General features: G+C 38.8%; 1 protein-coding gene across 9 annotated transcripts in view; it reads right to left on the reverse strand.

The window, feature by feature from the left end:
- The window catches only part of LOC308387498 (uncharacterized protein), a 32,844-nt gene that overhangs the window by 14,976 nt on the left and 1,124 nt on the right, over positions 1 to 16,744 (reverse strand). For 6 of the 9 annotated variants that reach the window (XM_080867600.1, XM_080867598.1, XM_080867597.1 and 3 more), the window contains exons 2-7: positions 16,464 to 16,510; positions 11,986 to 12,104; positions 6,643 to 6,747; positions 3,140 to 3,182; positions 2,719 to 2,762; positions 2,577 to 2,622 (exon numbers count right to left, since the gene is read on the reverse strand). In XM_080867600.1, coding sequence (XP_080723726.1) covers positions 2,577 to 2,622; positions 2,719 to 2,762; positions 3,140 to 3,182; positions 6,643 to 6,745 — 236 coding nt within the window. In that variant the 5' untranslated portion in view covers positions 6,746 to 6,747; positions 11,986 to 12,104; positions 16,464 to 16,510. Of the gene's footprint in view, positions 1 to 2,576; positions 2,623 to 2,718; positions 2,763 to 3,139; positions 3,183 to 6,642; positions 6,748 to 11,985; positions 12,105 to 12,215; positions 16,261 to 16,463; positions 16,511 to 16,744 lie in introns of all 9 variants that reach the window. The other 3 variants (XM_080867599.1, XM_080867605.1, XM_080867604.1) reach the window with 3 other exon arrangements.

Below are 16,744 nucleotides of genomic sequence, written 5' to 3' on the forward strand. Positions count from 1 at the left end.
AGATTTCAGGGGGGACTCAGGTCCAGGTCCAACCTCTGCCATGTTATGTTCAGACCATCCTCTCTTTAGAAATTTTGAGCTGATTCATATAGTGCCTGCAGTGAAGACCAAGAGACAGAGTCTCTTTTATACCTACTGCTATTGTTATGCTTAATAACACTAAACCATAAGCTTTTGATAGAACGGGATGGGTTTTTTTTTAATTTTTTTTATTTCTTTGTTTTTTTAATACAATGTATCTGTTGTTTAATGAGTAGATATACTGCAAATCAATTTCACATTGGGAACAATAAAGTTACCATTGACCACTGACCATCTATCACTATAGCCCTCCTCTGCTTGTTCACCACTACTATCTCCAGTTGGTTAACCATCACCAGTTTATCTGTCTGTATCTGGAAGTCCAACAGGCTCTTAGCTTGGTCATTCTCAACCACCCTAGGGGGCATATCCCACTTTGACCTCTGGACTTCCTGGAAATAATTGGCACAAATGTTCCTGTATATTATGACAACCACTTGGATATGGCATTGCATGTGCACCTTCTCTACTAGCATCTTGCACCCTGTTTGACTCTCTAAGTGGCATCTTTGCACACCTTGCACCTGCGGTCTTGACTGGCGTGATAGGCCCCATCCTCTGTGGATCTTGTTCTCTGAGCTTGTTCCTGTGCTGCCATGATTAGTGCCTCTGTGCTGTCTTTCATGCAGAGGCCTGTCCTTGTATAATGGTTCCCCTTCTTGCTCATCTTCTTTCTCAGTTTTCTGCTGCCTGAGGTATTCACTAAGCCCATCTTCCTGATGTACACATGGATCTTTGTTGTTTTATCGTGGATAGTGGTTCTATCATACAGGGTGCTAGATTTGACACTCCATGCATGGTAAGGAGCTTCCTTATCTTGATGTCAATGGCTTCTGTCTCTTTTTTTTTTTTTGTCAGCTGATTATCCCAGCATAGTATCTGATGACCGGCATGGCATAGATATTGACTGCAGCTTTCCTAGGGGCCTCTTCATAGTTTCCATTTACCAGTGGGATTCCTGTCTACTTGTAGCTATCCTCAATGTCTGCAATGTTGCTTTCTGGTAATGCAGTCCCCTGAGTTCCAACTACCATCCCTCTCTTTGTGACTACCTGGATACACTTCTCCAGTCCGGATGACATTCCATTGTCATTTCTGTAGATTCTAGTGGTGTGGATCAGTGAGTTGATGTCTTGTTCACTCCTGGTATGCAGCTTGATGTCCTGCACTTAGAAGAGGTGGCTGACGATTGCACCATTCTTTAGTCGGTATTGGCAGCCAGTCTTGTCAATCATCTGGTAGAGGAGGTTCAGGCCTGTCAGTGGGGACAGAGCATCTACTTGGTAAATCCCACACTTGATGGAGACTTGTGCTATTGGCTTGAACTTCTCCATCTCTGTCAAATTCCTGATGAGGGTCTAAAGGTCCTGTTGAACTTCTAGGCACAAGTTCTAGGCATTTCAGGATCCATGTGTGAGGCATTGAGTCGTAGCGTTTCTTGTAGTCAATCCAGGCAGTACACAGGTTGGTCAGACTGTGGTAAATGGTAAATGGCCTGTATTTGTGCTGATCATTGTCTTTTTGAGAGAAAGTTTACTCTTTTATGGCCCAGCATGCAGTGAAAATCATATAGTGACAGCCCTAGCTTACAGTCAGGTTGAGTTGTGTGTTCAGTGTGCAGTTTAATACATTTTACTGAGGGGTGGGCACTCTTTAATCTAAAAAAACCCCCCAAACAAAACAAACATTTTTGAGGAATTTGCAAATTGTGTGGAGCCAAAAAACATATAAAAAACATAATAGCTTAAAAAAAAATGCAGTTTATTGTAGTTTAAAACTTTTTTACGTATCACCTGCTTTTGTTTGTGTAAAATAATTTAAATATAAACAGCCTACTTTGAAAAAACCCTGCCAAAAACATATAGTAGTTTTATAGCTTTCAAACATAGTAGCAGTAAAGTTAAAAAATTAGGCAGTTTAATTTGAATATTGGCTAAAGTGTTACATATTTAATTTTCTTCTAACTTTGCATTTGAAAATCAATAGTTAAGTTAAGTAAGTTAAGCATGTCCATCCATGTTTGCCATTGCTATTTAGGTTCAGCAAAACTAAGAGGACACAGAACCAGTTGAGGTATTAAAGCACATATTAACATGCAGTGTATAGACTTCAAACCGGAGAATAAAGAATCACCTACGGCATTGATTAATAAGAAATAAAATATTTGGGAGCTGCTGGACGTGGGCATATTTAGCAAATAGAATTCACTCGTATCAATTCTCAAATCAGCAATAGCTGATGGAGGATACATCTTATAAACTCAAGCTGGAATCGGGGGGGAACTGTTTGCAGATTGAAGTGCTTTTCAGCAGTAACACCATTAAAGCTGAGTCTTTGTACTTGACCTTTAACTGATCTGGCTTCTGTGTTATGTGCCCTGATAAAAAGCATCTCGTGTGCGCAGATATGCATAAGCACTGCATGAAACACATAACCAAGTGCGGTTAAATATCGTGCAGAGTCTTGCAAGTGACAGTATCTCACGCTGTACGTACGCTGCTGCTGCTTCAAATGATGATGATATCTGGTTGGTTTTGGTTACTGAAAAATAAAACGAGGATTTTAAACAAAGCATTAAAGCTCGTTTCACAGAGGCGGTATCTGAGGTACAGATTTGATTGGTTTACTTTAGCCTACCTGTTTTTGATCGCATCACTGCAAACTGACTCCCCCCACGTTGGCTGTCGAGATAGAGTTTTAATGTCAGGACTTTTATGAAGTGATTAAAATATGCTGGTATTAAATATTTATGGTAGCCACACAGTTTACTACTATTACTACTGTTTACTGCTTAAGGCCTTTAGAGATGCTTAACTATGTTCAGTGATGTAATTTTAAGGCTTTTTCTGCAGATTTATGAGACTTTCAATAAGTGAATGAAACTAAACTTGCAGGAAAGCGATGGACACGTTCTGTAATTTTCTTTCTTGCAGTCACTTTGCTCATCTGACACATGTCACAAAAAATATATATCTATATATATTTATATGTTTTTATCAGACATTTTTACAGCTGTCTATAGACTGAAAAGTTTATCATCATGTAAGATATTACTTACAACGTTGGTGGATTGTATATTTGACGGTCCTCTTGAATGATCTCTGCAGGTAAAAAAAGACAGAAGAAAGAAACAGGTTGAAAGAATTCAACCTCAATATTTATACCAGTTGACTGCAGCTGTGTCTTATGACTATAAATATACGATGTGTGTGATTCCACAAGTCTGTGCTGAGCAGAATGAAGTGTAGGCTACAATAAGGCAATAACCAATGTCTCCATATAAGTATGCAGGGTCTCAGGAGGTTATGGTGGTCTACAAGATGTTAATGAATGTGAATATTGCCATATGGTAATCTATGGCTCACAGTTGTGGTTGTGGGTGCAGAAGCCCCACCCACCTGCCGCTCAAATCCTTTGTTTGTGAGGAGCAGCCAAGCAAAGGAAAGTGGCTTAAAGGGGAAGGAGTTTAAACTGGGGGTTTTTCAGATAGAAGATGAACTAAGGGTTTGCACCAAGAAGTATAAGATTAAAAAAAGGATTATTCTAAACTGACTCATGCAAAGCTACTCAAGGATAAAGGATAACAATGCAGAAAACATGTTGAGTTGATAAGCAAAAATCTTATGATTAAGAAAGCAGGCTGCATGAACAAATGAGAAATCTGTGGAGGTGTGACTCATTTTTTTCTTTTGCTGGGATTTAAGCGGCACCTGACTGCAAACTTTGCACCACCTGTTGTTTCTCTCGGCAAACTAATAGCCAGTAATCTCATAACAACGATGAATGGAAAGACTTGGTGGTGGAAAAACTGATAGAGCACTGTATCGCAATATTTTGTATCGATACAAGGGACACTAAATACTGATATTTTAATAAATAAATGAAAATAAATACATTTATGAAATTACTCTGGGAATCTCCTGCATCACCATTCTGAGATAATGTTAGCCAATAAATTGGCTCAAAAGAAAAAAACATCCAACACTGAGTATATAATTGCCAACTTCAGCCTATCGCAGACTGACTCCACGTTATGGCAAAATTTATGGAAAACTGATCTTCAGTTGTCCCCGTTATTTGTCCCTAATTTCTTTTTTGAAATCTAAGTTGATATATTCAATTTCGAGGTTCAGAGTCCTGTTTTGATTTCTTTGTTATCCACACATTGCAAGTCTTAGTCCTGGCAATGTTGAGTCTCTTTCTTTTAGTTTTAACTTAATGGCTTCAAGAAATAAGTTCAGTTTTGTGTTTTGATCCTTTCTATCATTAGTTTTAGTCTATCTCGTGTTTCTTCTTGGTCCCTCCCTTTGCTTTTGTCATCTTGTGTTAGTGTTCATGTCTTTCAGTGTCTTTGGGTTATTTCCTGTGTTTGCGATGAAGGATGTTTTCTTGGGTATAAGGTGTTAGTTTTGCTTCCTGTTTATTGTCCTTGGACTCCCTGATTTTTTTTAACCTTTTTGATAATGTGTTTCTCCTGTTTTTCTTTGCCTGTCAGACTTCTTTGTATACAATCGCTGGTCACTTTATTAGGAACACCTGTTCAACTGCTCCTTAATGCAAATATTCCAGCCAGTCACATTGCAGCAACTAAGTGCATTTAGGCATGTAAACAGACGACCCACTCAAGCTCAAACCGAGCATCAGACAGGGAAGGAAAGGTTATTTAAGAGACTTTAAAAGCTAGTCTATGTTCCCACATAACCAGCTCAATGGTTTGCAGACAATGGGCTGAAAAATAGAAAATATTCTGTGAGCAGCAGTTGTGAAAATGCCTTGTTGACCCCAGAGAAGAATGGTCAGGCTGTTTTGAGCTGATAGGAAAAAAATATTAAACTCAAACAACCACTCAGGAATGATTCCAACACTTTGTCGAGTCATGAAAATTTACAGCAGTCATGAAAGAAAAGGCAGTTCAACCCTGGTAGTAGCAAGGTGTACTTAATAAAGTGGCCAGTGAGTGTATATAGCTCTGTCTTCTACTCAGCCTGCTGGCTGTCATCACATGTTCCTATTCAGTTCCTGTGCAGCATGTTTGATGATCTTCTGCTTTCATCCCCCTTTTAAAGTGACCTTGGCTCTTCGTTAAATAGAATTTAAAATCCTCACATACAAAGTCCTCCATGATCAGACCCCTATCATAGCAAGGAATCATTATTTTGTGAAGTCATTAAGAATGTATCACATAATGAGAGTAAAACTTGTTATTTTCCTCTGAGCCTGCATCTGAATCATCTTCAGTGTAACGTGCTTCTGACTGAGAGGCATCACCCACGACCTGCCACACCACAGTCTGGTTAGATTATGCTTCTTTGTTTTACAACAGTCACATATCTTTGAAATGACAGAAGTGTATAAAACATAGTCACGTATTCCTCAAACTGTAGTTATTTTCATCTCTAAGTCTATAAAGTTTGATGTTTTCAAAGTGCATCTGTGCTTCTTTGCACTGAAAGGAGCACGTTTAGGTTATTATACAATACTTTTCTAGCCATGTCAAATCTAATTAAATTGCATGTGCCCTTCAGATTAAAATGAGTTTGACACCCCTGTGCTGGACTAAAGGCAAAGCTGAAAAACATGATCTCATCTCTGAGAAATCATCACTTCTGTAAACTATTAGATCTAAAAAAGCGAGAATGTAACTGGCTTTATTTGTACCTGACTTTAAGCATTCCTTTATACTACAACACAGTTTTGGGGGGTTTTTGAAATCTGAGAGCTTTTTCGGTGGTTCTGACTTCTGCCCTATTTTATTGTCTGTCCTCGCTCTACGCTTTTCTTTCGTCTCTTTGCTCTCTGCTCCTGCTACGACGGCTTGTGGGGGCTGGGTGCTCGCTCGCAGCGGATCACTGTGCTGTTAACATTTGTTCAAGGGTCTTTACCTTGACAAGGACAAATGTGGTAATGGAACGTATGTTATTACAATGATATATCTATAATCGCTAAATTTTTAATTCCCCCAAATCCTGCCTCCATGTCTGGTCTGTGTGGATGTGTAAAAAAAAGCAAGGGTAAATTGATTTTTTCACATCTCTATCTTTGCTTTGAAGCGGCAGGGTGGTGCCAGCCTCTCTGTAAAAAGTATGCAAGATCTCCCGCGTCTGCATGGTTTCTCTCTGACAGCCCAGAGACATGTATGTTAGGTGTCTTTGTGATTGTAAAATGCTGTAGGTGTGAAGCTGAATAGTGCTCATATCTGATTAAAGAGATCAAGATAATATAAAGACTGCATGTGGTTCTTCTGCAGGGGACCAGCATGCTCCCACATTGTCCTCAGCATTGTGACCCACATACAGCGTGTGGTGTTGCTGATCTTTCAACTCATTTGTTCTGCAGCTGTGCAGTAGACCTCCCTATGGAGGACGTACTTACTGTGCTTGACCCAAGAATGGAAAGCGGGTAGAGACAGCGTGAAGAGCTGCCTCCCCCCAAACTGCTTCATGTGGTTCAAGCGAAGTAAAACAAAGCCCGTATGTGTCTCCAGTTCAGTTGTTTGTGTATATCACTATTCACACCTGAAATCGGTCACATCAGTCCAAGCTCTCTGAGAAATGTACTTACTGGGTTTCCTTTTGCATCGCAGACACAGCAGCGTCAGCAGACTCAGTAAAGCCACTGACGCAACAGTCAGGACTGCGGGCAGCGGGCCAGAATTTCCTATCATACCTGAGAGACACACAAAGGAGAGAGAGGAAAGACTTTAGAGCAACTCAAACTAATCCCTTCAGTTTGTTTAGTTATATTAATGCAGACATTACTGGTCAACAAGCATTCACACCTACATGGCTTAAGCAGCTGCTGCTGCTGCTTTCCTGTTAACACGGCAAAGAACCACAGGATGTGGTCAGCCAAAACAAAACTGAAACACTGCTTTGTGTATGGGACTAACACCTGCCCACACCCTTTATGAAGCATCAAACACCCCAATGCAAGAAAACTGTTTTTTTTCAAGGACACATTATTTTATAGTGTGATCTCAGAAAGGTCATTTCCTATTCATCTGCAGCAGGTGACTAATCAGGCTCGTTTTGGAAGACGTTTTTTGCAACTTTCTCACGGAGCGCATTTCTTTTAAAGTCTGGTCAGCCCTCCTTTTCCAAGAATAAACAAAAGGCAATGATCTCTGGGGTTAAGGTTAAGAGAGTTCAACAAATGTGCAGATTAAATCAAATTTTAAGAATCTGATTTTAAAAAAATGTAACGTAAATTTATTTAAGAGGAGTGTGAGAGGTCAGATAGGCTGTGCAACTGGGTTGAAAAGCTAAAACTACTCAAGTATTACTCACAATATGTCGCTTCAGTTGTGTTTTCATAAAATAGAGAATTTTTACATTGAATTGAATTTAAGTTCACTTTAAGTTTAAAGTTGTTGCTGCCTTTGTGTTCAAAGAAAAATTAATTATCGACTTTTTTTAATTGAAAATTTGGTATAGCTTATTCATTTACAGGTAATAATGATAAATATTAAACTTTTGTGTCTGTACGAGTGCTGGTGTTTGTGATTAGCATGCAACCCCAACAGTCACCGGCCGCTTTGTTAGGGGCACCTGTTCAACAGCTCCTTAACACAAATGTCTAGTTCAGCCAATCACATGCCAATAATTCAGTGCATTTAAGCATCTAGACATGGTCAAGACGATCATGCGAACTTCAAAGCACAGAGAGAAAAACTGCAGTGAGCGGCAGTTCTTTGGCTGAAAATGCTTTAGAGGTCAGAGCAGGATGGCTAGACTGCTTCAAGCTAATAGGAAGACAGCAGTAACTTAAATAAGCATTCATTACAACCAAGATACACAGAACATCTCAAAGCAGATGGGCTAAAAAAACAGAAAGCTATACCGGATGCCACTCCTGTCTACTAAGAACAGGAAACATACGATAAAGTTCACGCAGGCAAAATTCAGCAACAGAGGATTGGAAAAATGTTGCTTAGTTTGATTAGTCTGGATTTTTGCTGCAACCTTCAGATGGAACGGTCATAATTTGATGGAAACAGCATGAAAGGGTTATGCTGGTATGCCATCCTGCGTTGTATCAACGATTCAGGCTGCTGGGGGTGTAATGGTGTGGGAATATTTGTATCTGACCATTGTTCAAACACTACAGCCTCCCTGAGCTTTGATGCTGATCACGTCTATCCCGTTATGACCACAATGGTAAATGGTAAATGGCCTGCATTTGTATAGCGCTTTACTCAGTCCCTAAGGACCCCAAAGCGCTTTACACTACATTCAGTCATTCACCCATTCACACACACATTCACACACTGGTGATGGCAAGCTACATTGTAGCCACAGCTGCCCTGGGGCGCACTGACAGAGGCGAGGCTGCCGGACACTGGCGCCACCGGGCCCTCTGACCACCACCAGTAGGCAAACATGGGGTTAGTATCTTGCCCAAGGATATTTGGCATGCAGCCAGGAGGCAGCCTGGGATCGAACCACCGACCTTCTGATTAGCGGCTGACCTGCTCTGCCACCTGAGCTACAGCCACCCCTACAATGTACAATGTACCCTTCTTCTGCTTGCTGCTTCCAGCAGGATAAAATCTCATATCAAAAAGCTCACATAATCCCACACCGGTTTCTTAAACATGACAGTAAGTGCACTGTACTCAAATGGCCTCCACAGTCACCAGATCTCAATCTAATAGAATAGAATACCTTTGGGATATGGTGAACGGGATCCTGTCGTGGATGTGCAGCTGACAAATCTGCAGTGACTGTGATGCTATTGTGGTAACATGGACTGAAATCTCTGAGAAATATTTCCAGCACCTTGTTGAATCGATGCCATTAAGAATTAAGACCGCTCTGAAGGCAAGAGATGGTCGAACCCAGTAAATGTAGCCAATAAAGTATTCAGTTTATTAGCTACAGTCAGACATTATATGACTGGTCTTTATCAAAGTCTACAGGAAATGACCCCTGCAAGAGTCTGTATATATTAGAGGCTGAATAAGATTTAAATAAACAAATTAATTAATTAACCCTCCTGCCATCCTTTAAAAAACTCACACCCATCACCCTAGGGACCATTCTCAGCCACGCCATAAAAAGACCATATATCCATATTTTATTCCACTTTAAATTAGCCAACCTTGTAAAACTACTTCTCCCTGAAATATTCATGTAAAGTTTTAATTATATTTTCGTTGTTTTAACCCTTCAAATCCCAGTGTTATTACATGAGCGCCCTGTGTTATAAGCCCCAAAAACCAAAAAACGAAACTAAATATTTCCACAAAAAACCAGTTGAAGTAATATGTGATTGTCATTATAAGTAGGCCTTTAGATGGACCAAAGATTGGCACCAACATACATTTTGACCTGCCATTATTTTTTTTGCATTTTTTTTGCAATTTAAAAATTAAAACTTCAAGGCCCTGAGTCTTCATTGACATCCAAGAAAAGAAGAAAAAATAAAATCATATGATGATAATTTGGGGTTGAAAAATAGCGTTTATAATGGAAGTCAATGGGCAGAAAATGGTCCCCAGGGTGATGGGTGTGGGGATTTCTGCTGCTCAGCCATTTTAGGCTGATTTAAGGAATTCACACTGGAATATTAACATTGACAGGTAAAAACTATCCTGTGGCAAGTTTGGTTATATTCCACTGAACATAGTGGAAATGGCAGCCATTTAACACATAGCAGTGGCACAAAAAGGTCCCAAGAAGGCAGGAGGGTTAAATTAACAAATCGTCACTTCTCTTCAATTGTCTGAACAGGTTTTTCCTCACCAGGCTTCATAAAATTGTAAATCTTTGTTTACTGTGTATAAAAGCAAATTTGCATGAATGAAGTAATGCATTTAAGTTTACAATGAGCAAACAGTGACAATTAGGCAAAATTCACACATTTAGTCCAAGTGAACTCTGCGTGGGATCTAAGTAAGACGCCAACATTTATTGCAGCGTTTTGGAAAGGGATGTATAAATATGTAAATATTTAACACCTTTAAATATCATCAGCATCTCAGTGCTGGGTTAGAACATGACTTATTCATTCTACATCATAGTTTATTATTTCCATCCATTGTGAAATGCTTTGGTTTCAGGTCTCAAGTTGTGGTCTCATTGGAAAGTCTGTCTTTCCAGCGGGCGGCAGTTTTTCCATCACAGCCCCACTGCAGCACCTACTGTTTCTCTGTGCGCTGATGAATCTTTGTTGCTATTTGTAAAGATTTTGTGTCCTGCTGCAGAGAAATGTGGACGTGTTCGGTATTTGGATGATGCCAAACATCGCTCTATCCGCTGTTATTCATTTAACGCCTTTGGTCCACGCACAGTAGAGTGAAAATGCCTGTTATCTAAATGAAATCTGTGCATTCACTTCTCATCTGATAAACAAAAATCCAACCGTATTGAGTCATTTAAACCACAATAATAAAAAAATTTAATATTACAGCGGCAACAAATTTCACATTGCCGCGCCAAAAATCCAGATGAAGGAAAAACTTGGATCTATCGCCATGAGCAATGGAGTGAACATATGCTAGAGGAAATTGGTGTAAAAATCTTGCAGTGTTTATAAATCTGGCAGCAAAAGCATGCATTGATTTTCAGAGCAGATTAAAAGGTTTTTAATGATCTCCAATATGAATATAGCATATAGCAACTTCCTGACTCTCAAAACTCAATGTAAAGTTTTTTAAGGAACTTTTTTCTAATGATGTAGGACTGCTGTCTTTACTGTTTTTATCTAAATGAAGCTTATGTCAAGCCTTCTCACTGAATATTTGCATATGTACATATTCACCAACAAATAGCTGTCCACTACTGCAACAAACAATACACCAGCTCCTATCTTCATTCTGTACATTTGGATTAATGATTGCGTTTTCACATTAATCTTTCATTCTCACTATCGCAGACCCTTATTTTAATTTCTCTACTAAAATTTAAACCTGGGACAAATGTAAGCTCTGAATCCTGAATGTTAGCATACTTTATGTCGTAATATTTAATAAGTTCTGACACTGTAATCTACATCTGAAGTGTTTTTTTCTTTATCTGGCCCATCTGTGTGTTTTTATTCATAAAAATTAGCTGCTAAAATGTACGTTTTTTCTTCGCTTTCCTCCTGTTTGTATCCAAATGATGAATTTGTATACTTTTACTGTGTAAAGCTTATCCCATTACTTATTTCCCTCAGTTGCCAGCAGATACCCAGACATAAAGTACTTTACTTACTTTTTGGCACTAAATACATTTGGTACTTTCAAGCAAGCAGTTTAAAATATTTCCATTGACTTACTATTAAATTAATACAGTCTTTGAATAAGCAGAAATAAAACCATATAAAAATCCTAATTGTGATTTTTTTTAAAAAAAATCATAAGCACCTTATTGCACTTAAAGCAGCAGTAAAAGTAAGAGAGTTATATCCTGTCAGAGAATTATAACTTTGGACCGTCATTAATAATGTATTCATTAATGCCTGTGATATTTTTTTTCCAATCTTTTAGTTGAGGTGCAGATTTTTTTATTTTTATATATATCCATTCTTTAGCGGTTTAAGGAGCAGCATTTCATTTTTAGGAGCTGGTCACATCTTTTGCAGGTAAAATCTTAAACTTTCAGATAAATGTAGAGGATGAAACTACTTTCAGCTGCTCACTTATTCACAGCAGGTGGTTCTACATGTTTGATTGGGCCGGCTTTTTATGCCAGTTCCCCTTTTGGACACAACCCCAAAATCAAATGGGGATCTTTCGTTTAAGCATTACACCATTGAGCCACCAGAGAAATGTAGAAACCAGTGAAATCATGATTTGGATTTTTTTGTTCCAACATCTCATCAGATAAAAAAATCCTTTACATATCGATGTTATACAGCCTTAATTGTAAAAAAAAAAAATAATAATAATAATGTGTTTTATCTGCTGTGTTTCTGTGTTACCTTCTGTGGTCCGTCTGTCTTCATTCTTCTGCAGTTTCTGGTAGCAGCAGCACAGTGACGACAAGCTGCGCTTCCTCTTTCAACACCCCCCACATCCGTCAAGCACTCAACTGTAAACTCTGTGTGGTTTGAAGTGGACACACATGCAAAAACACTCTCTTCAGCATTTTTTATTTAGAAGCAACAACTCTCATTGATATTTTTAAGCCGAATTCTTCAGCTGTTCTCACACTAAATGTAATCTTATGGTGGCACAGCAGTGCAATGGTTAGCACTTGCAAAAAAGTTAAACTTTCATCTGAGCTGGAACCTTAATGTGAAATTTGCATATTCTCTCGTTTCCGCCAGCTTCCTCCCACAGTCCAAAGACCTACACGATATGACTAAATGGTTGCCCCTCTCTCTGTGTTGGACCTGCAATAGCCTGGCAACCTGTGCAAGGCGTGTGCAAAGTGCACCCCTCCTCTGACCTCATGTCAGCTGATACAGGCTAAGCCCAGCCACATGACTCTGAAACGATAAAGAAAAAGGATTGTGGCTACCTCCAATGTCACTGGACCGTACAGTGGTGTGAAAACGTATTTCCTGATGGTTTTTCTTTCCCGTTTTTTGCATATTTCTCACATGCACTCTCTAATAATTTCCCTTGCTCTCAGGGAAGACGAGTAGATCCTGCCTTTGACTCTACCCACTAGTAGATCGTGCTTGCGTCCTGCCCTGCCGTTACTTAAGGACCTACTCAGGTGAAAACTTGCCTGAGTTAATGGGATCCTGCAAACAAAGGAATTGTGTTTTCACCTACTAAGAATCTAACATGACCCCCCGCCCTTTCTGCCACCCTATGCATCCATACCATGTAGTGATTTAAAATTAATCAGTATAATCTAAAATTGAATTGCACATTAAATAAACAGTATCTGGAGTAACATGTTCCCTACATGGAATATTTGTGAGTATCCTTGCTGCTGAGTATTTCCACCAGCTATAAATGTTCAACAGCGACTTGTACTCTTCTAATGAGGAAACAAAGGTGCGGATGAGTGGTGCAGTTAAGGAGATAAGGAATGGAAACACTGTTATTCAAAGACTGTGTCCTCTACACCAACCACTCAGGTTTTGTATCTGGTTTTGAGGTCAGTTACGACATCTGACTTTATCTTCTTCGGAGTCATTTTCATTAATTGCTTCTCGCTTGTTGTGCCCAAAAACCCATTTAGAAAATATTAACAGTTTTACAGTAATGTATTTATTTATGTAGTAATATTTCAAATAATAGCATTTATCGACATTTTATGTATATATTAAAGTAGTAATGTGAGTCCTGGTGCGAGTTATTTTGGATTTTTTTGCTTGTTTGTTTGCCATGAGTTTCTCATAGTATTAAAATATATTTGTTGTTTTATTAGTAAACAAAAAAAATGACTTAAACAACTAAAAACGTTGGAACAGAACTTCTGTGTGGTTTTAACAACTTGTTCAGCTTGTTTTAATAGCTTAATGCAGCCGTCACCACCTTGCCATCCATGACATCATGCAGCAGCCACACACACTGAGTCAACACGTGTTAATCATGTGCCACATTTCCCAGAAAGGCGACAGGGAGGCAGAATCAGGGCAAAACCGTTTCTTTAAACTAACTTTAAAATGACTTAAAATAACTTTTAAAATGGCTTTTGTATATTTTGGGGTTTTTGAATTATTTTAAATATACCTGAGTTTGCCTTTATTACTTTTCAAAGTGTTTAAAGTTTTGTTTTGATTTCATTTTCATTCTTGAGTTTCAATTCTCGTGTCTGAGTTTTAGTCACCAGGTTGGTTTCTAAGTTTCACGAGCTGTGAAACTCGTTCACTAACCCGCCTCCTGCAAGAAAGTCGGTCAGTAAGTCAGTAAGAATTTTCCCCTTTCTATGCAGAAAGGAGATAACCAGCAGGCGCTGAGCTAAATTTTGCCCACAGTCCTGCCCCCTTTTAAAGTTTATTGCCCTCTGGGAAATTCCTATTTTGGCAACTATCAGACATCAGTTATTAAAGACATCGACAACAAGTGCAGCAGTAATGTCAACACAAAAAATAAAATAATACTATCTGAAAGTGACACCTATATCATACCTGTATTTGTTCAACAGAGTTATGCTACAAAGTATAAAAGACCAGTGACAAAACAGACCCTAGCTTTAGCATCGGGACAGGAAAAAGCACAGGTCAGAATAGGAAAATGCTGCCTCAGTAACAAACACAACAGCAGATGAGAGGAGGTGGGGATAAAGAGAGAGAGTAACACCACACCACAAGACCATGGTAGCTCTGCCAGGGCTGTCACAAGTCTTTAACAAGTCAGAAAATCAACAGATCCTCTTTTATTGTTTGGTGAGGGTCTTTGTGAGTTCCTGATTGGAGGAGTGACTTGCTTGTTACTGGGGAGTGTTGCTCTGAGCCTATTTCTAACCTGACGACACAGTGTGAGCTGGTTGAAGCAGTCACATAACCAGTGTTGGTCAAGTTATTTGAAAATAGTAATTACTTCTCCAAGAAAGTAATCCAATTACTTTACTGGTTACTTATTTTCAAAAGTAATTAGTTACTTAATACTTAGTTACTTTTTAAAAACATGATACACAAGCTGAATACATTCTAAAGCAATAGACCTTTCATCCCAATTCTACTTTTTCCTCATAATCTATCATATAAAATTCAATCAACAGTCTCTTTTTAAAACTTGTTTTATTAGTTTTAATCTTTTAACTTTATGCACATTGCATCAAGCAAAAAATAAATGTGATATGAATGATATAACAGTCTTTGACTTGAAGAAATTTGTTTAACATTTAACCTATCTTCGCATATTCAAGCATATAAAATAAAATAATTTTTTGTGTTTACACTCACTCTTTCAAATAAATGCAAGTAAAACAGAGCAAAAAATAAATAAAATAAAAGATTCAGTGGCACTAAGTCCTGTTGCTCTTAAATCTATTTTCACCTGTTTAGCGGGAGTGGGGTCGGTGGAGGTTTGCCCGGTGCCTCAGCGGGTCATGTCAGTGGGGGGATCTGGGGGCTTGCTAGGTGCTTGCTCAGATTTTTCGCTGTTTTTGGCACTTTTTAGGGGAATCAAACTCAAAGTAATGTTCAAACGTTAAAAGCTGCATGGTCGTACTTTCTCCCGCACTCCATATTATCCATTGTTGATCTAACACACGTCTGTTGCTGCCACGGATGTCGCAGGCTCGTATGTCATTCTCATGAGACTCTCACAAACAAATCACGGTTTAGTAATGCAGTAATAGTAATCCTTTACTTGAAAAACGTAATCGGATTTCAGTAGCACATTACTTGTAACACGTTACTGCGCATCTCTACTCATAACTTTCTAGCGGGGGTGGTAATCATTGGTAATAATAGTGGAATGACACCATGGTAATATGGTGAATAACATAGCCTGCATGGTCGTACTCTCTCTCAATATGCTGAACTATGAATTATATATTAATCATTAGTTATTATTAATATCACCTTCGAAAACAATATATAAAGATAAACTTCAATTAGCTTTCAACTTTTATAAAAATAAAATAAATTAAACTGCATTTTGCATTTTCCTTTTAAAACGTCTTCTCATTGACTCACAATTATCACAGTTATCCAGACATTACACCAAGACTCAAAAATGTTTTATAGTTTCATCTTTCATTTGGAGGTCCTTATTTTATTTACCATGAATAATGATTCCAGTGTCACTATAATATGTTGCTATATTTGCTTTGTGACAATTCCCAGTCTATGATTTATCATTCAGTGGTTGCGTCACACGTGTGGGTTACTTTCAGATTCCACCAAGTTGTCAGTAAAAGCAAACAAAATCTCTAGACAGACCAGTTAATCATGTTAATCATCAATCCAATTAAGTTGCATTATCTATAAATATGCATCTCCTTGGCAAATGGCCTGTATTTGGATAGCGCTTTACTTAGTCCCTAAGGACCCCAAAGTGCTTTACACTACATTCAGTCATCCACCCATTCACACACTGGTGATGGCAAGCTACAGTGTAGCCACAGATGGGTTGGGGTGCACTGACAAAGGCGAGGCTGTTGGACACTGGCGCCACCGGGCCCTCTACCACCAGTAGGCAACGGGTGAAGTGTCTTGCCCAAGGACACAACGACCGAGACTGTCGGAGCCGAGGCTCGAACCGGCAACCTTCCGATTACAAGACAAACTGCCACGATCGCCTCCATCTCCTTGGACATTTTGTGCTGTTACAACTTCAAATACATGCTGGAAACAAGATAGCGTCACGCGACGAAGTTAAACACCTTATAACAAAGGAGAGAATGGGTGAGAAAGGAAAAAAGAATCTGGAATCGTTGCTTCTATATCATATTGCAAAACAGTGATTGACATTGATATTTGACATGTCATATGTGGGGAATGACACTAAAGGATAAGCAGAAAGTAAAAGTCAGGGCTTGAATACTCACACTGAGGTAATCGAGGGGATTGGACACAAGAGGGTAACTGGATGCAGCTGAAACCAATAGGGATAAGGACACAAGAGAAGCAAGACTGAATGCATGACACAGGAGATGAAAAGCTAAAATAAACTACAACTCAAGAAATTAAATTGTAACCAATAAACCAAGAACTGGACAGAAAGCTAAAGATAAAAAACAAAAAGCAAAGCCAAGCAGTGGCAGTCCTTATCTGGGGCACCAGAGATAAGAAACCATGAGCTCTTACCTTCATCTAAAGGAAGAAAGTA

Source organism: Rhamphochromis sp. 'chilingali' (genome assembly GCF_963969265.1).
Source record: "Rhamphochromis sp. 'chilingali' genome assembly, chromosome: 19".
NCBI lineage: Eukaryota > Metazoa > Chordata > Actinopteri > Cichliformes > Cichlidae > Rhamphochromis > Rhamphochromis sp. 'chilingali'.